This window comes from Benincasa hispida, chromosome 5 (assembly GCF_009727055.1).
Source record: "Benincasa hispida cultivar B227 chromosome 5, ASM972705v1, whole genome shotgun sequence".
NCBI lineage: Eukaryota > Viridiplantae > Streptophyta > Magnoliopsida > Cucurbitales > Cucurbitaceae > Benincasa > Benincasa hispida.
This window is the reverse complement of record NC_052353.1, coordinates 22,445,429-22,472,308: the sequence shown is the minus strand read 5'-3', so window position 1 is coordinate 22,472,308 and position 26,880 is coordinate 22,445,429. Positions and strand designations below refer to the sequence as shown.

The following is a 26,880-nucleotide window of genomic DNA, read 5'->3' as shown; positions in this document are numbered from 1 at the left end:
CCAAACAAAATTGTGATTAACAGGATAAATGAAAATTTCTCTTTCCACCATCCATCACCATCACCAGCCTGATTGAAACTATTTTAAGTGAGACTGAGATGAAAGCCTTATTGAGAAACTGATCAAAAACACCAAGTGAAAAGTAATATTCAGGCAATCAAATTCCCATATGATGAGATATACAGGAAAATTGATAGCAGAGGCTATCAATAATATATAGGCAGCATCTATAAACCCAGTATGTGATGGTATGAAGATTCAATGGAATATCTACAAACCCAGTACGTGACGGTATCGATCACTGACAGCACCCAATACCTCTATAAACCCAGTGTTGATGGTGCCATCGTCGTGTGGCAATGGTAGATATGCATATACATATACATAACTGATTTGTTACCATACTCTAATATCTGGATATCATCTGGCATTGAACTTCTAGCATTTATTATCCTCATAGCTATGCTTTTTTTAGCGTCATGCAAAAAGATAACAGACCGACATGGACCAACCTTACCGGTGTTTCTTACCATCGAGTAATCCATGTTCCCAGTTGCATGTCTATGGCTTCATAGCTGTTGACGACGGGCACCATATCACTGAGTTGATGAGTGGCAGAAACCGGTTACTACGACCTAAGATAAACCATCACCTGGTAATAGTTACGTGCTTTTTTCTTCTATCTCTATATCAATCACCTTAAACTTAAAGTGCATACATCCTTTTGTATTCGTTATTCAACAACTCCGATTCTGATGCTACGACAGACATGGAATAAGAACGTGATCTGCTCTCGCCTCGCTTAATACTTCTCATTTTCGACTCCTCCATCCTGTGTTGAATGACACAATAGCACATGGAGCCAATTGTTGTAAGCATTATTGTGCTACCGATCACAGTTGCACAGATGGCAAGCCACTTGTGCTTTGAGCCAACAACCACATATGTGATTGAAATGAAGGCTACTGAAATGAAGAGGCAAGCCAACCACATGAGCTTGTTAATCACAAAAACCAGCTGTCTCTTTGCCTTCTGTTCGATCACAACCACAGAAGTTTGGACAACCACAACTGCCAGGGAAATGAACAACGCCATACTGTCAGTGACCATGAAAATGATGAAAGCTGCATTTGTAGCGATATGTGCCTGTCCCAGAGTAGCATCACCCGTTTTCTGCTCAACAAACTGACCGGGTACTGTGAATATGGCCGCAAAAGCAACAGTAGCAATGAGAACAGCCACAACAGTTGCAGAGTTTATGGCGTTGTTGAGACCACTAATGTGAAGTTTCTTTAACCTTTTCGCGATTCTCTGAACCCTAAAACCAGTTTGGCGGGTCTGCTGTAGTTGGGATTCAACATCATGCTTTATGTCACTAACCGTCTGCTTAAGTTGCTTGGCTGCACTTGGGGGTTTACCCTGGTCTTTGGAATTGACTGCCCCAGCTTCCTTCAAGATGTTTACAAGTTCTGAAGATCCAAATTTTTCCGCAATGTCAAGTGGGGTCTCTCCATTCTTGTTGATGGCATTGATGTTGATACCATTTACAGATATTAGGCAACGGACATTCTGCAATGATATAAAGATCTAAAAATAAGTCCAACATCCAGTATGGGAATTAAAAATTGAAAGTGAACTTTTTCTTCAATTTAGACATACAAAATGCATATCAGCATTAAACTTGATAGAAAATAGAGAATGCTTAAGAGGAGTTAAAAAAGAAAAAACAACTCACAAGTTATTTCTCTTCTTCGCATGTTCTAGCCAAGTCTTTTCTAAGATAATCTTTCATCACAGTCAATTGAGAGATATAAGGAGTAGCTTATTCAGTAGACCAAATTAGAAGGGTTGTCTAAAGTCCTGGTCCTGATGATCTTGGATTTGCCTTTTATCAGAGTAATTGGGAGAGGATTCAGAGTCATTCAAAATTTTTTGGGGGAGGTTTTTCAGTCATCATCTAATAAGACTTTTATAGTCTTCTGAGGTAAAGCAATTAAAGTGAAGAATTTCAGCCCGTTAGTCTCGGGACCTCTTGCAGCAGGGAGACATCCACGAACAAGTTCTCATGTGCTAAAATGACTGTTGAGGATTTATCAATCATGTTAGCAAAAGGAAGTTATTTCTTTTCACCTTGATTGTGGATGCTCCCAAAAGAATGCTTTTAAAGAAAGAGAATGGGCCACGCCTGAGTATTTAGGATCAATCAGATCAGGTACAAAGTGCAACTTGCAATTTATTGATAATACAATCTTCAATCCTTGACGGAAAATTGAGTCATATAGGTGCCTTAATGTAGTCCTTGACAACTTTGGGAGGGCCCTCACGTATTATAGTAGTTTTAGATACAAATGTTCCTAAGTCAGTGTCAAAGTTGAAGCTGATAAGATAAGGTTGACAGCCCAGCAAATAAGATTTAATGTGCAATTGACAAGCTCCCAGTGTATATGGGTTGCACTTGGTTAAAATCCCGGGAGCCTATGTTTGAACTAATGCCAAAAAAGTTGTAGGAAGCATCTTTTTTCCAAAAAATAATGCCTTCTTTTCTACAAAAGGTAGGTTAACTCTTCTTTAGCTTTGAGTGGAATTCTCACTATTTCATGTCAACGTTTATGACCCCTTTGTTCTAGAAGGATTGGAAACTGATAAACAATTTTTTTAGGGAGTGTCTGAAAAAGGTTGGCCTCATGTGGTCAATGGTGAAAAGAAAATGAACAAGGGCCATCTGGATATTTGGAACTTGCTAAGAAAGAACATCTCTTTGACTAATTGGGTTTTGCATCTCTCTTTAGTTTGCAGGTGGGATGGAACTCATGATGTTGATTCTAGAAGGATCATGGGATAACAATGCTCCTCTATCCAGTTCTGTTACTCATCTTTATTCTCTACCAGGCATTATTTCTCTATTGATATTCTTATCTTTTCTGTTGGGCTACTTTGATTTTAGGTTTTGATGATGTGCTTTCTAATGACAATCTTTGTGCATTTCCTTCTCCTATAACCTATCATTTGAAGTTGGAGGTCTGAAAGACAATTCGGTTGTTTTTTCCTTGGCTGGTAGTTCGTGGGAGAATCAACACTGCGGATCCAGAAATTTTGTCGACGGGAGGCTTTATATTAAAAAGTAAAAAATAAAAGATAAAAAATGTAAAGGAGTGAGATTTGAACATGAGTCTAGAGAGGGCTAGAAGATAAATTTACCACTAGGCTAACTAATAATTTTAATATTATATAGAGAGCATAAAGTTGAGGGGGCTCGAGCCGCCCTAGGCCTTAACTAAATCCACCCCTGATCAACACTGTTGATGTCATCAAAGGTTTTTAACTATCAGGTTGAGTCCAAACTGGGAAGTGTTGTGCAAAACGTTTTGGAGGATATGAATCATCTGTTGTGGCTTTGTCCTTTTCTGACTTCAATGTGGGTGGCTCTTTTACAAGGCCCCTCGGTGTCATTATGCATGTGGGTTGGTTCATTTAGTTAGAAAGGAATAGGAGGGTTTAAAGTTTTGCACACTCAAATCTTATAGGTGTTGGTGCTTCCTATGGATTCTTGTAATGAGCAAGCGCACCTAAGATCCCAGCACCCGCCCCCCCCCCCCCCCCCCAAAAAAAAAAAATATATAATATATATATATTATATTATATAGATTTTTTAAAAATAGAAAAATAAATTTCTAAAAACAAAAGGAAAGTGTTTGAAAACTACTTTTTTTTAGTTTTAAAATTTTGGCTTTGATTTTGAAAATGCTCCTACAATATAGACAACAAACCATAGAAACTGATAGATGAAAGTGGTGCTTATAAGCTTAATTTTCAAAAAGCAAAACCAAAATGATTACCCAACGGGGTCCAAATGATAACAAAATTATACCCATGGGCTACACCATATACCAAAGTACATTTGAAGTTAATCAAGATTCAACCTGCATCCACCCAAGTAATGGGATTTTCAAGATTAAAAAACATTTACAAGACACTGAACACAATTATTACCCATCGCTAAACATAATCTCAGGGAACCCGATTATGTTGACAATAGAAGGTAGGCTAGTATCATTTTGACAAGTCATGGAAAACAATCAGAGAAAAAAATGACTCATTAAATCATGGTCCTTCGTAAGTATCCATGCGATATCAAACAAATAAAGAAACTTGCATCAGTTGAACAATTTTGCAGTCCATGAAATAAACAAAATAGATTGTTTACCTCAGTACGTCTCTTCAAAACTGCAATGTGTAATGCTGTATAACCCTTGTTATCTTCCAAAGTCAAAACTGAAGGATCAGGTCTTAGTAACTCCATCACAATCCTATCGTTCTGCCCTTTTACAGCCATGTGCAGTGGGGTTTGGCCCTTCTTGTCCGTTCGGAAACCGAGGGTTGGGTCCTTGCTTACTAATAATTTTACTACTTCAACATGACCCATTCTGGCAGCTGAATGAAGGACAGTCTTACCATTGTTTCGAGCTATCTTAGTTAGTTCTGAGTCTGTTTCAAGTAGGAGATTTACCACATCGATGTGCCCCTGCATAGCAGCTGTGTGCAAAGCAGTTGAGTTGACCGAGTCTGTGGTCATGGCCAAGTTGGGGAATACATCAAGAAGTTCCTGCAACACCTCTGAAATATTTGTTCAATCAGAAGGACATCAAGAAGAGATAACTATAAAGAAAACAACAAAAGGTTGATATCACAGTGTAATATCCTGAGGAAGAAGATATCTGCTGATTCTCCTCGTATTATTTCAGCTCTTTTTTGTTGATAAATTTGAAAAGGTGATAAAACCTTGTGAAAAGTAAAAAAAGTAAAACAGGAAAGAAAAAGGGCCAGCAGACTATTAGAAGTAAAACGTTGATAAAAAAAAAATCTTATGCAGTCAAAAAATAAAAACCAGAAAATAAAAGGTATAGGTAATTATTTTCAAAAATCCAATAGCTGAATATAGTTCTGACACAGAGGAAAGGGCTTTCTATGATGACCCAAAAACAACGATAAACCTTAAGGTGAAAAACTCTATCAGATATGCTTTTTGCCCTATATTTCTTGCATGACAATTCTTTTTTTAAAAGTAAATAAATAAATAAATAAAAGATTGAAAACTCTAGTTGTGTATCCAACAAGGGTTTGACATCTGTTCATGAGACGAGTCGAACACTAGTCTATTATGTTTAAACACAAACAATAAGTTACCCAAACTAAAGCGTTTGTACTTCTTAGATCTCTTCGTAAACCATTATTGAGATGCAAGACTAATAAAGACACCTCACTGCTTACATAATCAACAAAAAGAATAAATATACTTTTTCAATTTGAGAAGGAAAAAAAAGGAGTAAAGGGCTATTTGATGAATCATAAACCCAAAGACTATTTGACAGTTGATAAAAGGTCAGCAACATAGACACACATTTATCAAGCAATTGGCATATCCCTATGGTCATTGACATTAAGACATGTTATTATGATCGAATGTGATATCTGTTCGCAATAGTTTAATCTAATAGAGGTTCTTACTGAGATGGCCATGCTTTGCTGCAACGTGGAAAGCATCAAATCCATTTCTGGCAGCCATAAATGCAGTCTCAAGGTCCAAATATTTCAACATCTCTGCAACGACGAAGTCATGCCCATTTTCAGCTGCTACATAAAGAGGAGTCTCACCTTCGAGATTTTGCTTTGACAATAAAGCATTTGACTCATTTTTATCATTGCTATTCTGAAGGATCTCTTTGACTCTTGCTATATTTCCAGCTCGTGCTGCCAAGTGAAGTGGTGAATCCCCACGTTTCCCAGGCGATTCCTTCGTCTTCTTCCTCTCGCCGCCCATGAAACTAAGTTGCCTCTCCATCACCATCCGAAAGCTCATCTGCTTCTCCATGAATCCTCTAAAGCTTTTCTGCTTCTCCATGACCACGCGAGAGCTTGGCTGCTTCTCTAACGATATCTCTTTCAAACTATTCTCCATGATCGTATTCAGAAGAACATCGAGCAAATCAGTTTACAAGTAAATCTGAACTAAACCAGCTCTCTCTTCGGTTGAAACCGATTATTCGATTTCACAGCCTCAAAACCTAACGCTAATTGCCCATGGTGGGCGGAGAAAACCCAACACTAGAGATCAATCAACGATCGATTCTCAAAAGTTAAAATCTCAGATCGCTTAATTTAGTAACTAATTGAAGAAAAACTTCAAAATCAATCGATTTGGTACTTTCCTGAACAACCCTTGTTAAGCTTCAGAATTCCAAATTTCAAATTATTCCAGTTCAAAATCTCCTTCCTGCAATAAAACCCATTTTCAACTTCAAAAATTACAGCAACCCATGAAAGCAAAACAGCTCAAAACAAGAAATAAAAAAACCCACAATCAGAGTATCAGAGAGTAGAATCGAACACCCAATACCTCGACTTGGAGCTTCCAACAGCCAAAAATCATAAACCCAGATTGAAAAAACGAAGAAAAATCAGATAAGACAGAAAGAAGAAGAGGAAACACGTTTTGAGGTCGCAGCAGATGATGAGAAATGGAAGATGAAGGGGTTTCGTTCTTGGTTTTTTGTTTAATTTATGGAACCAATCAAATACATCCAAAGAAGGAGTAAAAAGAGAGACGAAAAAGGGGAAGAAAGATGATAGATACTGTCAGTAATAAGAAATGAAGAATATCCAAATACAGAGTGAGAAGCACCATCATCATCCACAGACCAAAACCACCATTTCCACATGAATCGCACGCATCACTCTGTTACTGTAGCTTTCAACTTTTTCAGCCAAACACGCCTTCTCAAGGGATTTCAATTTATGGGATTTTGGGTTTCTTTCTACCATCCATGTCTTTCTCTCTGTCTTTGTGTTTAGCTATCATTATGTTCATAACCATGTTTTACTAATTAATCTTACTATTTTTTTACTTTTATTTTCGCATGTGGGTTGGTTCTTTAACTACTATTAAACACTATTAAAGTGAGTATAAGTCAACTAACACAACATCGTAAAGATACTAGATAGACTTCTAAGATTGTTACTAAAGTATTCAAATCATTGTACAATGTTCTGATCAAATGTCAAATTGTTTTGTTCGAGTTTGGTTTTTCAATTGTATTCAGTATTGATTTTTTTTTCTTTTTTTTCTTTTTTTTTTTTTTTGTAAGAGTCGAGAAAGTTAGGTAAATGATTATAGAAGCTATGAATGGAGAGATTTAAAGTTTATGTGTGAGTATATATATACGGTTCAATGCAACATTTGATGTGAGGGTATTTGAACATTTGACCTCTTAGTCAAGGTCATATGTTTCCTTTAATAAGTTGAGCTATTCTCATATCGGTATAATTTACTCTTTTTAATATTGACTTATTAATAGAATAGTAAAATATGACAAGGAGCACGAGTACACCTACAATACTAGTATAATTAAGTTAAATAAATACAATACTCTCTCGTTCTAATCAATAACACATGACCATAATTTTTTAGTAAAGATTTAGGACTTGTTTGATTATTGGTTTGTTAAGTACTTTAGAAGAGTATTTTTAAAGTGAAAAATATATTTACAAGCACTTCAAAAATCAATTCAAATACGGTCTTGATGTTAGTGTTGCACATTTTTGTTTGTGGTTAAAGTTCACTTTCTTCAAGAAGTGAGTTACTAAAAAAAAACAAAGAAAAGGAAGAGAGATGATTGGATATGAATCCAACTATTTCAATGGTCAACAAACAAAGGACCAAACATACAAATTAGACAAGTTTGGTCAAACTTGTATCACTTTTCACCATTGATTGAGACAAATTAAATAGGACTTCAATTAATGAACTCAAGCTTCAAAGCCTCCATTATATATTAAAGCTTTGTCTGACTTCAATATTATCAACAATAATACTTATTGGGTTTATTAAAATACAAACAATCTTACTATTTTACTCTTTTGATTCAACCAACTATTTTGATTTTTAATTTTTAAAAATTAGGTATATTTTCTCACCATTTTTTTAAACTAAAATTTATCTTTCTCTAAGGTTGAATTCTTAACTAAATTTCAAACTTTTAAAAATAAATTTTACTTTTTAGTTTTCAAAACTTAGATTAATTTTTTAAGATTGTAGAAAAGAGATGTCCACGGGAAGGGTCGGAGCCGGGGATGTCATTTCCCATCTCTGCTCCCCATTTCATTCCCTATTCTCGTGAAATTCCTCATGGGGATCGAGCGGAATTCCTGTAGTGAATTTGCGGGGATTGAGTTTCCCACGGAAATTTTTCTCCATTATTTTTTTTACAATTTGAATTTAGAGATAAATTATTCAAAATTTGGCCTAAAAAACTAATTAAAATTTTTTAGTAAAAAGAAATAAATATAAATCAAATTATTCACATATATAATCTAAATTTAAATATTCAGTTTAAACATATTTATTATCTTTCGCAATGATTAATCAAATTTGAAATTTAAATGTAATATTCATATAATAATAATAACAACATAACATTAGATAACTATACTAAATAAATATGTAGAAACTAATCGGCAGGAACGAGGCGAGGACGGAGAATTCATTCCCCGCCTAATTGGGGAATCCTGCGGGGCCGTTCCATAGAAAAATTAGACATCTCTAAAAGACAACAAGACAATAGAATTTAAAGGTGGAATACCTAATTTTTTTTTATTAAAAACCTCATATTTACATCCATGTATACTTTTTAGTTGTGGATAATTATGGCATAAAGTTTATAGGTTAACATTCTCGGTATTTCTTTATTTATTATGGAGAACAAAATCTTTTGACTTCAATATGTATAATACAAATACTATATCAATTGAAATATATTCGTTTCGACAAAAAATTCATTTAGTCTAGACCTTCTTCGTTCATTTTGCATTTAGATTTTAAATAATAAAAGAAACTGATGAACAGTAAAGTCAAACCAAATATAAAAAACAACAAATTATATCCTTATTAACATGGCTGAGATTTGATTTTCTTGAAATTAATAAATTCTAGAAGGTTTTTCCTTGAGTAGGTGAAGTCAAACGGAAGGTACAACGTTTCTCTTATTTTAAAATTCTATTTGATGAAATTAATTGTTTGAGGTAAAGCGAAACTATTTTTCAGTAACTAATTCAATTATACTTAAAAAAGTTTATTTTTTTTCGAGTAAACATAACATAGCAGGAATTGATATTTGTTGTAATAATAAATAATAAATTATATCTTTAGCATGCTTAAAAAAAATTATACCTTTACCAATTATCAAAAAGAATTTATTGCATATTGGAACATATTAATATAAATATTATAAATAAAATGGTTAACATGTGAAATTGTTTAAATATTACGTCAATTTAATTATTGCTATAGTATTTTTAAACGAAAAATATATATTTAAAGAGAAACTTGAATACAGAATGTGCGATATAATTATTCAATCTCATATTATTGAACCTCATAATTTTAAGAAGAGAAAATAACATTTTTGGTGAGTTTTCAATGATAGTTTCATATTTTCTGACTTATCAAATGAACTATTTTCATCTCCAAATTTTGAGAAATAGATTTAAATGGTTCCTCACTTTATTTTTTAACTTGACTTAGTTGGAATGCATTTTTTTTTTTTTAGTATTTTTAATGTTGATGTGACATTTAGAATAAAAAATGGATATATCAACTTTTCATCTTTCCATTCTCTCTCCTCTCTCCTCCCTCTCTCCTTCTTGACCCGTTATACCGATATATAAAAAGAAATTTGGGTGAGGTTGCACTCATCTATTGTGCAGCCCATACAATACTCAATAAAAATCTATCATGTGTTATTTTTTTTAATAGATTTTTTAAGATATTTTTCTACTACATATAGAAAAGATTATACATGGGATTAAATAAAAATTGTTTTCTATCTCCATTTTGAGTGGTGGCAACCCATCGCTCTAACATACACAACCAACTCTTGGGAGGAGATGATGTCAATAGAAAAATCTTAGAGATCACCCCACAATAGTAGAAATGTCGTTCACTAACAGACATCGTCGTTGATCTAACACACACAACCAACTCATTGTTTTGTTTTACAGATTTGTTTCATTTAATTTAACTTCTTTGACGGAAATGGTGATATGGGAATTGAAAATTTCCCCCTTTTTTATTTTTATAAAATTGATTTGTTTATTTTTACTATGAAGGTTCATGCGTGAAGTTTAATATCTTAATGAAGATAGTGTCAAATGAAAAGATAATGAGGGACCATTTAAGTCTATTTCCCCTTTAAAAAATGGGCAACTAGTTATATATAAATAAATAAATATACATACACACACAATTGTTTTATGTTTTTTCCTATTTGTTACATACTTTTCAACTACATAAATACTTTTTCAAATATTATTAACACTCATTTAATATGTGAATTATATAGATATTGTACTTAATGTAGAAAAAATACTATTATTTATATAATCAACAATCCTACAATATGCTTTAAGAGTCAGTAGTCTTATAATAGTCGGAGGTAGTTGTCGAAGTTGATTATCAAAGATGATTTTCATCGGAGTTTGTAGTCAGAGGTGGTTGTTTGAATCCCGAAGTTGGTCGTATTGGAGTTGGTCGTTGGAGTTTGTCATTGGAGGTTGTTGTTGGAGCCTGGAGGTGGTTGTTGGAGCCCGGAGTGTGGGGAATAGATGAAGGTCCTTGTGCAAAAATGTGGAGACATACAAGTGGATCATGCCTTAAGTGATAACCTAAATGGTCTGTACTATATGGATATAAGAGGAAAAACTTATCATGGTGACACTATGGATACGACCCGCTTTGTAGATAGTTATAAGTGTTGTGATGTACTACAGATGATCTGATCCTGATCATTTATGTGGAGACATGCGAGGGGAGGTGTTCTATACAAAGGAGTTTGTATAAGACTAGACCATGAAGTGTTTAGTCTCATTATATAACGTCGTTCATGACAGAGACTTTCATTTTACTAGGGTGACCATAGATAACATGACCTTAATCTTGCTAACATGACCTTAATCTTGGTAACATGGCCTTAATCCTGAGTGAGTTGGGAACTCTTGCCTATAAAGGCGGTCTTATGGTTTGCATGGGTGCGAGTGGCTAGATTGCCGACTCAAACCTACCACTTTGGGGATTCGTCTGATTGGGGAGCTAGGAACTCAACTATACAAGATGGAATTCACTCTTTCCCCGAAGCAGCGGTAAGTAGATAGATTGTTCCCTTAAGGGTTGATTCCGAGCTTGAACGATGTGGTGCCCACATACCTTTTTATTGCCTAAAGAGGTGTCCACTCATAGTAGGACTATGATGTATTGTCATAGAGGAATCAGTGGTACTTAAGAAGTTAGATGTAATTACAGGGGCAAAATGGTAAATTAACCCAGCTGTACTTATGAGTGATATGTGAAAGGTTATCGTACTGTTGATTGGTTATATATGGATAATATATTTGTAAGTGAGAATAGTGCAGTTGTCCGTCTTTAGTGGGGTGTCGACAGTTAATGAATGGTGATCTCGCGATTAAAGAGTTTGTCAGCTATTCACGTACCATTGGAGCTTTCGAGCTACAAGTCCATAAGGTCCCCTTGGTAAACTTAATGGATTCCAAGTTGAGAATCAATTTTCGAGTCAGTTTGAAGTGTTCAAATTGACAAAGATTTTATATATTGATATAAACTGGTTCAATTATATATGATATATGTTATGAGATACATTAATTGGAGGAATTTGATATAAATATGTTATTATTAAGTAAAGGAGAAAAGGACTATGGTTTAAATGTTACATATGATGTGATATTAAAACTATGAGCTATAAATATAATATGATAAATTAGTTATTATATTTATTTATAATTAAAACAATTATATGATAATTGTGGGTGGTTTCTTCTTTAACCGTGCGTGAAAGTGGGAGGTTATGATCAATTTTCATAACTGAAGGATTAAATGAAAAACGTTTTTATTTTGTAGGGATTGCTTCATTAAGAGTATTACCAATTATTTAGTTGATTAGAGACTATATGATATCCTTCTAAGCGAGAGTCTAAACGATCGTGTAACGTGTCTTTCTCTAAACGATCGTGTAACGTGCCTTTCTCTAAACGATCGTGTAAATAGCAAGATTCTCTAAACGATCGTGTAAATGATCAAGCCTGTTTTTTCTAAACGATTGTGTACCTGCTGAGTTTTACTAAACGATCAAGCACACAAAGTCTATGTGATAGATAATATACTCTCCCACTTGCTTGGCCATATAGTTCGACCGTTGTTTCCTCCATCCCTTTATCAAATCCAATAGAGCCACACCTCCTGAATTCTCACTCCGAGAATACCAAGGTCACCTAGTGGTGGTGTCTAAGAGGGTGTTTGTTCGTGATCTAGGCGACAATGAAAGATTGACCAGACGACTAGGTAGGCGATCTGGGCGAGAGCGAGATATTGTTGTCCAAGTTTTTCACGAGAGCGAGAGATCAGTAGAAGAAAAGTTCTTCAAAGGTATGTCTTTCGTTCCTTTTGTATTTAATTTCTAAAGCATGTCATAATTTGTTCTAAGATGCATAACTAGTTTGTATGTTTGTGAATGCCTTTAATTCTGTCACATTGGATTTGGATCGATCATGCTTCTGCTCATAGGTTCTCTTTGATAAGAGTTCCTTCAGTCACAATTGAGGGTGACAGGCAGGTGCATATTAGGAACTACTTCCAGATCAATCAGGAACTTTCTGAGCCATACAACTTCTTTTGCTACTTTACTTGCAGCGACATACTTAGCCTCCATTGTGAAGTCAGCAATACAACTTTGCTTGATGCTTCTCCACACAACTGCTCCTCCATTGAGAGTGAATACTGACCCTGAATTTGATTTCCTTGAATCAATATCGGTTTGGAAGTTAGAATCAGTGTATCTAGTAAGGATCAGATCCTCAGCACCATACACGAGCATATAATCTCTCGTTCTCTGAAGATACTTGAGAATGTTTTTAATGGTAGTCCAATGATCATTTCTAGGATTGGACTGAAACCTGCTGACTATTCCAACTGTATAGCATATATCGGGATGAATACACAACATTGCATATATTAAACTCCCTACTGCTGATGCCTATAGAATTCGTTTCATACCCTCAACCTCTTGAGGTGTCTTAGGACTTTGTTCCTTAGACAAATGAATTCTATGTCTGAAAGACAAAGTTCCATTCTTTGAATTTTACATTTTATATCTAGACAACATTTTGTCTATATAAGATGCTTGAGATAGTGCTAAAGTTCTATTCTTGTAGTTCCGAACTATTTGGATCCCGAAGAATATATTGTGTTTCTCCCAAATCTTTCAATTGGAATTGCGTAGCCAACCATCTCTTAATGTCACCTAGAAATTCTACTTCATTTCTAATGAGTACAATATGATCAACATACGAAACCAGAAAAGCGACAGTTTTGTTAATGACTTTTTTTTAAACACAAGGTTCATCAACATTTTGTTCAAAGCCATAAGATTTGATCGCAGTGTCAAATCTCATATTCCAAGATCTAGATGCCTGTTTCAACCCATAAATGGATCGATTAAGTTTGCAAATCTTTTGCTCCTGACCCTGTTCAATAAATCCTTCTGGTTGAGACATATAGATACTCTCTTCAAGATATTTATTCAGAAAGGTTGTCTTGACATCCATTTTTCATATTTCATAATCATAAAATGCAGCTATGGACAAGAGTATTCTAATTGACTTTATCATGACAACTGGATAGAAGGTTTCTTCATAGTCTACCACTCTCTTTGGGTAAACCCTTTTGCCACAAGTCTAGCTTTGTAGGTCTGTACCTTACCTGCTTGGTCTCATTTTCTCTTGTAGTTCCATTTGCAACCAATGGATTTTATCCCTTCAGGTTGTTCTACAAGATCCCAGACAGAATTGAAATACATAGATTCCATTTCAAGGTCCATGACTTTAATCTGGTCTTCATCCACATCATTCATTACTTGTTTGAAGGTCATTGGATCCTTTAATCCGTCATCTGGTATGATGACTTGAGTTTCAATTAAACATATGTACCAGTCAGGCAGTTGCACAACCTTCCCACTACGACGAGGCATTCTCAACTCTTGAGAAGGATGTGAAGTACCAATTTCATCAACAACTCTTGTTGATGGATTTGTCATTTCTCTGGACATTTCTTCTAGTACTAGCTTACTGCGAGGTTAATGATTCTTCATGTGTTCTTCCTCTGGGAAGGTTGTATTTCTCGATACAAATACCTTGTCTTCCTGAGGATCGTATAAGAAACCACCTTCCATTCATTTTGGGTAGCCTACAAATAGGCATACTTTTGAACGACATTCCAACTTTTTAGGATTCTGCACCAATACATGTGTTGGGCAACCCCAAATTTTGAAGTGATGTAAACTTCCTTTACGCTCTCTCCAGAGCTCGTAAGGTGTTTAGAAACACTTTTTGAGGGAACCATGTTCAAAATACACACTGCAGTTTCAACTATGTGTCCACAGAAAGAATTTGGTAACTGAGCATAACTCATCATGGAACGAACCATGTCCAACAAGGTTTTGTTTCTTCTTTCTGCCACACCATTTTGTTGAGGTGTGCTAGGGGTTATGAGTTGAGACTAGATTCCATGTTCTATTAAATAGTTCTAGAAGTCCATATAATCACCACCTCGATCTGATCAAATTGCTTTAATCTTTTTACCTAATTGGGTTTCAACCTCAATCTTATATTCTTTAAACTTTTCAAATGTTTCAGACTTTTGGTGTATTAGGTAAATATGTTCATACCTAAAATAGTCATCATCGAAGCTGATGAAATATTCATACCCTTCTCTAGCTCTAACATTCATAGGACCACAAAGATCTGAATTTACCAGCTCCTAAGGGTTCTATGACTCTAAGACCTTTTCCAGAAAAAGATCTTTTAGTCATTTTACCCTCAAGACATGATTCACACAACGGTAATTAACTGTCTTCTAACTGTTTTAGATGACCGTTCTTAACCAATCTCTCAATCCTGTTGTGATTTATGTGACCAAGTCTTAAGTGCCAAAAATAGGCATTTGGAGAAACTTTCCTTTTCTTATTATGAGTTTCAACTGTTTTAAACATCTCTATGTTCAAAATGACTCTAACCGTTTCTCCTTTTCTTATTATGAGTTTCAGCTGTTTTAAATATCTCTATGTTCAAAACGACTCTAACCTCAGTCAGTTTTAACAAATACAAGTTATTTTCTAATTTCTCAGAACATATTTGGTTATTTCTTGAATCGATGAACATCTCATCATTTTCAAAAGAAACTTTATAATTTTGTTCTAGCAAACAAGAGATAGATATTACATTCCTTTTCATAAAAGGAATAAAATAAACATTTTTTAAATAATTGTATTTATCTCCTATAAATAACTTCATATCTCCCACTGCTTTAGCTGAAACAACCTCCCCGGTCCCTACCTTAAAGATTTTTTTGCCTTCTGTTAACTGTCTCCAGGAACTTGTTTCCTATGAGAAAATACAGATATGATTAGCGGTACCTGAATCAATTATCCAGATTTTATCATTTTCCACTAAACATTCTTCAATAACAAGTAAATCATATTTATTTTGTTGTTCGAATTTATTTTGTTGTTTGAATTTTGCATTCTCATCTATATTGTGCAAAACTTTAGGTGAGATAGAAGATAGAAGACAATCCTCTGATAAAACTCTTTTAGAACCATTAACCGCTAGTAATTTGTACGTTGATTCGATTTTGCTGTTAGTTAATTTGGAAGCAAGTATTCTAGAAGAATTCGACATGTTGAAAAATTTTAAACAAATTATAATTAGCAAATTGCAACTAAATCCAAAGTCAAGTTTTAGAAAAACAAGTAATAATATACCCATAACCATTATTTATTTGCAACGATACTATAATGAGTCAGAATACGTGCTACTGAGGGGTAGTCAAATACTTCTTCACTAAAGCAAAACAATTTTGACCAAACACTATCTCCAAAATAACTCATATTCCTATAGTTGTTTTAGTTACCCTTTTTGGTCAGAAATTACTAACACTTTAGTAATTCTGTTAGTGTAACCCTCTGTTTTCCGATGTTAGAGGTCGACCCCAACTATGCTACCAAAATGGAGAATCAAGGTTGGGAATGGACCTAAGAAATCTTATCCATTTCTGGAGTTTAAGTTGTTTCGAATCTATGTTACAACCCGGATAGTCGTCGTTAAACAACTAGCAAGGGCCGCCTAAAGTAAACCAGCAGGTGCAACATAGGAATCTCACGGTCCAAACTAACAGAAGAGACCGCAGGATACGTTGACACATATCCTTCACCCACTTACTATGAACTACTTCCCCCATTCACCTTGTTATTAACTCAACAAACACTTTTCGAATGGAGGTCACTCCTAGGGTGACACGGAGCGTCATATGAATCTCACGGTGTGAACTATATGAAGATGTGGAAGTGAAATCTATTTATCATATATTTGATTTAGCTTTGAACGACTTTCCTTTTTCATCGAAATCTGGATTTACGCAAATACTTTCCGAATGAAGGTCACTCCCAGGGTGACACGAAGTATCGCTTAAGTCTCGTTTGTGGACTCTTAAGAATGTGAGAGCTAAAAATAACATATTGTATATGTTACTAATCTCCCACTGAAGTGTTCTAATAACTTTAGCATATAACTTATTAAACTCCAACTGAAGTGTTCTATTATTTGGGTAAAATTATACTTAGGTTCATTTTGGCTAATTAAAACATCCCTAAGTCTATGTGGTTTATCCAAGTATAACGTTTATAAATGGATTTTAAACCTATGATGTCTAGGTGATAAACTGTTTTATTACCTCACAACGCCCACGTATGCTTATAAAACCGGTTAACAACGCTAAATTATTTGGCCATAATCTTCAGGTAGGAGGTGTTACGTAGACTGTCAACTTAAGTACCTCCAGCCTTAGACAAGATTATATACCGGTTGAGTTTGTAACCATGTTTTATGGGTGATTAACTTACGTGAGCATGCAACTTATCTTCGTTATGAATTTTAATGTCTAATTCAATTTTATAACAACTTATAAAAATTAGACATGCTATTACATTCACAACATACATCAAGGCATTCAATATTTAATAGAACAGTTATATTAGCTAACTGAAACCCTAAACATGCATACTATATATTATAACATTTTATAACATATTTTTAATGCATGTAACATGCTTCCTATGGTACGACTTTAAATCTACATGGCATACTTTATGCACATACATGTTTAAATTTAAATACAATATACATCACATGCATAATTATTTAAATAATACTGATATGGTTCAACTTTGGCATCCTAAGCAAGCATAATAACTAAATTATTACAAAACCGGTTCAGAAACAACTTCAAATTAGTGTAGAACTGCTTGAATTGACAAACCAGACCCAAATTGCTCGAACCGAACCTTCAAGGTATCAAAATGGGTGGAACCGGTCCAAAGATGGTTGAATTGGACCAGATTGGGGCTGAATCAGACTGGAACTGAAGAAAACTGGTCGAACCAACCCTCCTCGATTATCCTCGCTCTGTCAAACTGGCTCTAAAACACGTATGGATCGCTCGAACCATCTTAAACTGGATCCCCAATGCTCAAAACTGTGTTAAACCAGGTAAAGAACTGTCGAGTATCAAATTGCATCGAGTACCATAAAGTATGGCATCGAGGATTGAGTATTTCACAAAATACCATCGAGTTGCATCGAGTACTATTGAGTATTTCATGAAATCATTAAATAAAAGCATCAAGTACCATCGAGTATGACATCATGCATTGAGTTTTGGACATCGAGCATCGAGTTTTAGGCAGATGCTGAAAATCTAGTTCCTGCTGCTCGACCTTCTTCACTTCTTTCTTCAATTACAACTTAATTTCAACTCTAATGACTTCAAATAAATTTCAGACTCTTGAGCATACATATAAGCTCATTAAACAAGAGCCAAGTACAAATTTAACTTGGAAATCAAAGAGGAATCTAATGCCAAAGCTGGAAAACCATCCATATCAGTACAAAACATGCAATATCAGAAATTCACCCAGCAAAACTCAAATTAACATTAATTGAGTGCTTAAATCACGCTCTGATACCAATTGATGGAATACACAAGCATGCAACGTAAGCAAACAAAATCAATAAGCACTCTAATTACATTTAATTTGAGTTCTAAAAGCATGCTTTTGCAAGAAAACACACAAGAGGGTTTCTATTCACATACCTTTGATGAAATCTTCCAATTCCAAGCTACTCTTCAATCTAATTCAGCTCAAGATCGACAGTGAACTACCAAGAGATCTTCTTTACTATTCTCAGCCTTGAATTTGAGTGGTGGAACTCGAATTTGAGTGAATTTGGTGAAGGAAATTGTGAGAGTTTGTGAGGAAGAAGATGAAGTAGTTGAAAACTAATTTTTCCAACTGAACCTCTTCTTGGCTCCTTCAATTCAGAAAATTGTGAGAGTTTTTCTATTTCTTCAGCATGCAAGCACTCCTTAGCCATCAAAATCGCCAGCACCTCCTTCAATTAAAGGTGGGATTTGTGTATGCTTGTAGGAAGAACACCTCCTACTTGAGGTGCTTGTGGGCAAAACCCACTCAATCCATTTTCTCTAATTTTTCATTTCAAAAATCAATTAATTCAAAAATTAATTAAAAAATGATTTAATTAATTCATAATTAATCAAATCCAAAATATAAAAATCCAATTTCTTAAATTGAATTTAAAAAAGGAATTTAATTTGATTTTTAATTAATTAAACATATTTAATTAATTAATTAATTAATTAAATATCAAATTAATCGCACACTTAATTTAAAACATGAATCCTATTCATGTAATTAATATTTAAATCAATATTTAAATATTATAAACTCTCCAATTTCGTTTAATTTCAATAAATTAAAAGTTAATTATACCGAATATAATTAAACAAACCCTAATTTGATTTTGAATTTATTCAAATTCAAACCCTAATTCAATTTGAATAATTCAAATTGATATCATTTCAAATTTACTCAATTTATTAATTCAAAGTGTTCATGTTTTACGAGCTAGTAGAGGGACCTTATAGACCTATAGATCATGAGCTCCAACGATTAAGATTAATTGGCTAAAAACTCTTTAGTCTGAATTAATCAATATTCGTTAACTATTGAGTCACGCCACTATAGCTCGATAGTTCCACTCTCCTCACTGTAGATATATTTGTGTCTATATGATTTAACCATAATCAATAAGTCAACCCTTCACAGTTTGTTCGTAATAACAGCTGTGTCAATATGTTGTTTTACCCCGGATATTACGTCTTGTTCCTTAAGTTCCTACTGATCCTCTAATGAACAATTGGTTTATGATCTAATCACTAAATTGGATCCCTCTCGGTTCAGTGAGAGGGTGGGGTCCTTTGTTCAAGACCTGGATACAGTACTTAAGAGAACAACCTTTCTCCTATCCCTAAATTGGGTAGGCGTGAAATGGGAGGCTTATTGAGCTGGTGCTATTGAGTCAACCCTCACCCATGCAAATCTAAGGATAATCCCGAATAGACAGAAGTGCATAGTTAGCTCAGGATTAAGATCGAGTTACCTAGGTCATCCAAGCAAAATAGTTAGTCTTAAACAGTAAACGACGTTATAAAGTAAGAGTGACTTATTTATTGGTCCGATCTTATGCAAACTCATTGCATAGGCCGCCTCCACTCCTCATGTCAATACATGAACAAATCTGGATCACTTCATTTATAGTATCTTTACAACAACTTGTAACAGCTACAGAGTAGGCTGCATCCAATAGTGTTACCAGAATAAGGTACTCAATCTTAATCATGTACTATAGACCATTTTGGCTATTTACTTGAACTTTGATCCATCTTTATGTCTCTACATAAAGTTCAAGTATTCATGTAATAGTCATGGATCTTAGTTTATTGGATTTAGACTTTATGAATGCAATTAATAGATTCAATAATAATTTTATTAAAGCAATGTTGAATTATATCTTTATTGATAATAGAATATATTTAATTTTACAAACTGCGAGTTTTAGGACATAAAACCCAACAAAACTCAACATTGTATATATTTATATATATTGATTTATTAGAGTTTTAGTCCAAGTGGGAGTATTATTGGGTTTTATGTCCTAAAACTCGCAGTTTGTAAAATTAAATATATTATATTATCAATAAAAATGTTATTCAACATTTCTTCAATAAAGTTATTATTGAATCTATTAATTGCAAGTCTAAATCCAATAAACTAAGATCTATGATTATTATATGAATACTTGAATTCGAGTTAACATTTCAGCTACTTCATCTTCTTCCTCATAAACTCTTTCAATTTCCTTCACCAAATTCACTCAAATTTGAGTTCCACAACTCAAATTTAAGGCTGAGAATAGTAGAGAAGACCTCTTGGTGGTTCACTATTGATTTGGAGCTAAATTGGAGTGAAGAGCAGCTTGGAATTGGAAGATTTCATCAAAGGTATGTGAATAGAAACCCTCTTGTGTTTTTCTTGCAAAAGCATGCTTTTAGAACTCAAATTAAATGTAATTAGAGTGTTTATTGATTCTGTTTGCTTTCGTTGCATGTTCCATCACTAGTAATGTCAACTCCTTAGATAAATTCAGTCTACATTGAATGTCAATGGATAAATAGAGAAAGCAATTGTTGCTAAATCTAATGAAGTTATCAACGAAGATCATCCTTTAAGATGAAACTTGGAATTTATGATATGACTTGTGGAGCTGTCCCACTACTTTCCAGAAAAGGAAGAACTTCGAAGAAAAGAAATCTGATTTATTTGCCTTGGAGACGTGCTTAGTAGAGAATGATGATTCTGCCTAGATAGTTGATTCTGGAGCTACTAATCTCGTATGTTCTTCTTATCAAGGATTTAATTCCTGGAGACAGTTGGTAGCCGAAGTGATGACTCTTCACAAATTGCTCGTAACTACAATTCAACCAAATTACCGTTTTGTCCTTATAGTTACATCTAACTCCTTAAGTACCATTGATTCCTCTAAATGAACAATAAGTCATAGTCCAACTATGACCGTCTCTCTCGAGCCAAGAGAGGGTGTGGCCACATTGTTCAAGACTCGGAATCATCTCTTAAGGAAACAATTTATCAACTTACCCCGACATCATGGAAGGAGTGAATTTTGTCTTGTGTAATTGTGTTCCCAGCTCTCCAATAAGATGAATCCCCAAAATGGTGGGCTTATTGAGTTAGCAATTTGGCCATTCTCATCCATACAAGTCAAAGGAACACCTTCATGATCAGGAGTTCATAACTCACTCAAGATTCAGGTCATGTCACCGATGTGTTGGGTTGTATGTCCTTAAAACTTGCAGCTTGTAATGGTAAACATATAAACTCCTATTTATTCGGGATTATTCTTAGATTTGCATAGGTGAGGGTTGGCTCAATAGCGCCGACTCAATAAGCCTACCACTTTAGGGGTAAGATTAGGTAGATAGCTTGGAATATGGGTGCAAGACAGAATTCACTCCTACTCGCTTTTAGGGATAGTAAAGAGGTTGTTCCCTTAAGTGCTGACTTCAGGTTCTGAACAAGGAGCCTCACCCTCTCATTGGCCCGAGAGGAACTAGGTTTAGTGATTTGATCATAAACCAATTGTTCATTAGAGGATTAGTGGGACTTAAGGAGCAAGATGTAATCTCGGGGGTAAAACAAATTTTGACCCAACCGTTATTACGAACAACCTTTGAAGAGTTGACTTACTAATCATGGTTATATCAAGTGGACATAATATATCTACAGTGAAGGGAGTGCAACTACTGGGCTTTAGTGGAGTGACCCAGTGGTTAATGAATGGTAGTTAATTAGGTTAAAGAGTTTAGCCGGTTAATCTCGGATCATTAGAGCCCATGATCTGTAGGTCCATAAGGTCCCCCTACTAGCTCATATTAGACTAAACTTTAGAATAGTGTGATGAACGAATTTGAAGTGTTCAAATTCGGTTTTTGGATCAAAGTAGTAAATATATATAATATATTTAACCTAATGTCTTAATTGTTAATTAACATAAAGAAAGTGAAATTATGAGATATTTAAATAAAATTTAAATATCAAGATTATGATAGGGATTCATATTGATTGGGATTAGTGTTGGATTTAATATTAAATAAAATTAATTAAACTGTTTAATTAATTATTTGATATTAATTTAATTTTAAAATTAATTATTAGAATTAATTATGAAATTAAATGGAATTGGTCAAAATTGCAATATAAGTCAAATTTGTTGACTAGGTAAAAAATGCAATGAAAGTCAAATTAATACTTTTGACTTTGAGACTAAAAATTTCAAAATTGTTGACTTTGGACTTTAAGAGTCAAACTTTGACCATTGACCAAGTTAATGGAAAGATCCAACAATTGTGAGTAGAAATGCCAACTTTTGCATTGCTAAGTGTTGTCTTCAATTTGAAGACACTCGCCTCACTAATCCCACTTTGAGTTAGTGGATTTTTTAGTGTCAAATTCTCATCAAACTCAAAGTTGCATATTTTGCATGAAATAGTCTTTAAAAAGAAGAGTTTATTGAATTTTAATTCTCTTGGTCAAAGTGAAAATTTATGAGATTATGTGATAATCTCATAATTTTTTTCTCCCAAATACTTAACCTTTTCCTCTCCAATTTAGTCATTCACCAGATCCCATCATCCCGTTCTAAGGCTAGAGAATAGTCGAGAAGACTCTCGTGGTAGTCTACGAACCGTTTGTGAGGATATTAGAGTTACTTTGGAGAAGATTCAAGTGTACAAAGGTTGTATTTTTTCTATCCTTATTTACTTATTTTAATTGCATGATTATTCTTTGAAATTAACATAACTAGAGTACTTTAGATCCATGTTGTGCATGTGTTCGTTCCATCACTATCATCATCCTGGTGAAATGTAAGTCTCTACTATTAATGGTGTTATATAATGAGATTAATCATTTCATGGTTCGGTCTTATATAAACTCTTTGTATAGGACACCCCTGCTCACATGTCTCAATGAATGATCAGAATCAAATAATTTGTAGCACTTTACAACACTTGTAATATCTACAAAGCGGATTGTATCCGTAGTGTCACCAGGACAAGGTATCCAGCCTTATCCATCTACTATAAACCGTTTAGGTTATTATTTAAACAAGATCTACCTATATGTCTCTACATACTTGTTTAAATTACATAAAATAACCTAGGATCTTAGTTTATTGGATTGAGTGTATGCTCATAAAATAACAATTATTTTATTAATAACAATTTTTCTATACAATGTTTACAAACTACGAGAATAGATTTAGGACACCAATCCCAAATAACTCCTTCACCAGTCCAATGAAATAACTCCCGAGGGAGTTATTCCTTAATTTAATTTACTTTAAAACTTAATTTTAATGTAATTAAATTAAAGAACTTTATATTAACATAATATTTTATATTATATCATACATATATAAATGCCACATGTTTTGAATCATATTCAAACTTTACTCTCTCGCATAACCTAGTTTTTATATGAATCTCATGCATATAATAAATATTTGAATTATATTCAAATATTTATCTCTCTCATTAAAATTTATAATATATTGTATCCACATACATTACATTAATTGTATCTCATACTCGACACGACCAACACTTGGTCCTCTTCTTCGCTGAGAACCACATCTCCATGCTTCGAAACTTCATCACGAACGACTCGACTAACTCAAACACTTTGAATTATAGACTCGATTGCATGTTAATTACGCCCAAAAACACAGGGGCCCTTACAAATTAAAACTTTGTAATTTAAAGAAAGATTTAAACAGAGGCAATTAAACCCGTAAACATTCAATAACGCCATCCACAAACGCATTTAACAATTAAACGCAATGTAGAAAACCCACCACGACTGTAAAGGAAGTTCAAAACATAAGTGAAATTTGGAATACCAGAACAACCTTGCTCTGATACCAATTGAAGAAAATCATACATGAAGATTTCCATGAACAGTGGAACGATTGTTCCAAATTTCAGCCGTATTTGAACATACACAATTACAATCAAGAAACGAAACATACTGGTCATGCAACATACGAAATTACAGCATGCTTTTCTAAAGATCAAGGGATAGAATTACACATACCTTTGAAGACTCATCTTCAATCTCTCTTGATCACGAATGCTCGATCGATCAGTAAGACTGCAACCACGAACGCTCAAACACTTCAACCGCTACTCTGCACGATCAACGTGACCATGAACATAGCGATCTCCAAGATCATGAACACAACGAACGACCTCCAAAAACCTCGACAATGTCAAATTGAGTACGACACCACCACAATGACTACCTTGGTATTCTCAGTGTGAGAATCCAGAAGTGTGGGCTCTGTGTGGACTTGGTTAGAGGACGTGACTGGAGGAAGAACAATCGTGTAACGATTCAGGAAATGGGAGATGACAAGGTTTATCGTATAGATGATGCCCAATCGTTTAGAAGCAGCTCCGCGATCATTTAGCTAAAGGCCAGCTGAGTGAACTATTGTATAGAATCACTCCACGATCGTCTAGTCTCTCTTCAACCGTCGTTTAGTATATCGTATTTACTTGACAACATTTGCGTGAGATCTTTCTGAGAGTAGAAATCTCAATACAATAACTTCTAAATTTAGGAAAACAATTTTTTCTTTTATCTCACAGTTACCATGAAACGACCAATAACCTTCCACTTAATTGGTTATTAGAGAAAAAGAGATAATTGTCCAATAATTAATATTATTATAAATATAGATGATAACCAACTTACCATACTATATTTATAACCTATAGTTTTAATAGTTCATTTCATGAAACATATAAACCAAAATTCTTTTTCTATTTCATTGTACTTAATGTAAATCTCATTTACATTAATTCTCCACATGATGTATCTCATACATCACATCGATCATATCATATATAATTGAATTACCTCTTGTCAATTTGAACATTTCAAATCAACACCAAGAACTGTTTCTCAACTTGAATCTATTGAGCTACCAAGGGGACCTTATGGACCTGTAGCTCAAAGCTCCAACGGTACGTGAATAACTGACTAAACTCTTTAATCATAGGATCCACATCTGTTAACTGCCAGGCACTCCACTAAAGACCGACAGCTGAACTCTCTTTACTATAGATATATTATGTGTCCATATCAACCAATCAACAATGCGATAATCCTTCATAGATCGCTTGTAAGTACAGCTGGGCCAATAACCGTTATGCCCCTATAGTTACATCTAACTCCTTAAGTACCACTGATCCCTCTAATGAATATAAGTCATAGTCCTACTATGACTGAGTCCTCTCTTCAAAAGAGAAGCTATTGCCACTATGTTCAAGCCCTGGAATTAGCCCTTAAGGGAACAATTTATCTACTTACCCCTACTTTGGGGAAGGGGTGAATTTCATCTTGTGTAATTGAGTTTTCAGCTCCCAAATCAGACAAGTCCCCAAAAAGGTAGGCATGTTGAGTTGGAAATCTAGGCACTCTCACCCATACTAATCAAAGTACCACCTTAAAAAGCAGAAGTTTTTAAAACACTCAGGATTGAGGTTATGTCACCTATGATCGTTTAGGTGAGATGTAAGTCTCCAGTATCAACGACGTTATATACAAAGACGAATCATCTCGTGGTCCGATCTTATACAAACTCTTTGTATAGGACACTGCCGCTCGCATGTCTCCACATGAATGGTCAGGATCTACCATCTGTAGTAGTTTAGAATACTTGCAAACCTCTACAAAACGGGTCGTATCCGTAGTGTCACCAGGGTCAGATATCCCTCCTTAATCCTTATACAACAGACCTATTTAGGTTATCACTTAAGGCATGATCCACTTGTATATCTCATATACATGCTTAAGTTTACATACAATAACCATGGAGCTTTGTTGATTGGATATGAGTAAATGCCAGATAAAATAACTCTTATTTTCTTCATAATAATGTGTATAAATTACAGACTACGAGACTCCGGGAGAATTAGGACACCAATCCCAACACTAGACTTTCTAGATGACTCTCAAACACTTAAGTTGTGAGAGCCACGAATCAGCGTGGGGTCACCTCGTTGCATAATCTCCTAGATCAAGTGATATTTCTTCTCAATGTGTTTGCCTCTTTTATGACTCTAAGTTCCTTTGAGTTTTCCACAACACCATTATTATCACAATAAAATGTGATTGGCAAAGACATATTTGGAACGACTTCCAAATCAGTAAGGAACTTCCTCAGCCAAATAGTTTCCTTAGCAACTTCACAAGCAATTATGTATTTAACTTCTATTTGGAGTTTGTGATGCATTCTTGCTTGATGCTTCATCATACTATAACTCCTCCATTAAGAATGACCATTGATCATGATGTGGATTTCCTAGAATCCTTATTAGTCTAAAATCAGAGTCCGTGTATCCTGTAAGGATAAAATTCTTAGCCCCATACACAACAAATAGTTCCTTGTTCTCCGTAAATACTTGAGGATTGTTTGGACTGTTGTCCAGTGATTTAATCCTAGATCGGATTAATATCTATTGACAATACTTACTGCATAGCAAATGTCAGGTTTAGTACGTAACATTGCATACATAAGGTTGCCAACAACTGGTACATAGGGAATTCGCCTCATTTTCTCAACCACTTGAGAAGTCTTAGGACACTGTTCTTTAGACAAGATAATTTTATGCCTGAAAGGTAATAAACCCTTCTTGGAATTATGCATCAAATATTTGACAAGCATCTTATCAAATGCTTGAGACAAGGCCAATATTTTCCTAAT

At 34.5% G+C, this 26,880-nt stretch overlaps 1 protein-coding gene across 1 annotated transcript; it reads right to left on the bottom strand.

The window, feature by feature from the left end:
- Window positions 1–81: 81 nt before the first annotated feature.
- LOC120077828 (ankyrin repeat-containing protein At5g02620-like) lies at window positions 82–6,787 on the bottom strand. The gene is made up of 4 exons (XM_039031890.1): window positions 6,395–6,787; window positions 5,506–6,271; window positions 4,205–4,614; window positions 82–1,569 (listed from the first exon to the last, which is right to left on the bottom strand). The coding sequence occupies exons 2-4, from the start codon at window positions 5,954–5,956 to the stop codon at window positions 706–708; spliced, it is 1,725 nt and encodes a 574-aa protein (XP_038887818.1). The 5' UTR covers window positions 5,957–6,271; window positions 6,395–6,787; the 3' UTR covers window positions 82–705.
- Window positions 6,788–26,880: the final 20,093 nt, after the last annotated feature.

Bases quoted from the DNA above. Each gene is read 5' to 3' on its own strand.
- LOC120077828 (XM_039031890.1), bottom strand. From the start codon at position 5,956: ATGGAGAATAGTTTGAAAGAGATATCGTTAGAGAAGCAGCCAAGCTCT. The intron at 4,615-5,505 runs GTAAGAACCTCT...CAAATATTTCAG, and splicing joins AGCAAAGCATGGCCATCTCA to AGGTGTTGCAGGAACTTCTT. The intron at 1,570-4,204 runs GTAAACAATCTA...ATATCATTGCAG, and splicing joins TTTTGAAGAGACGTACTGAG to AATGTCCGTTGCCTAATATC.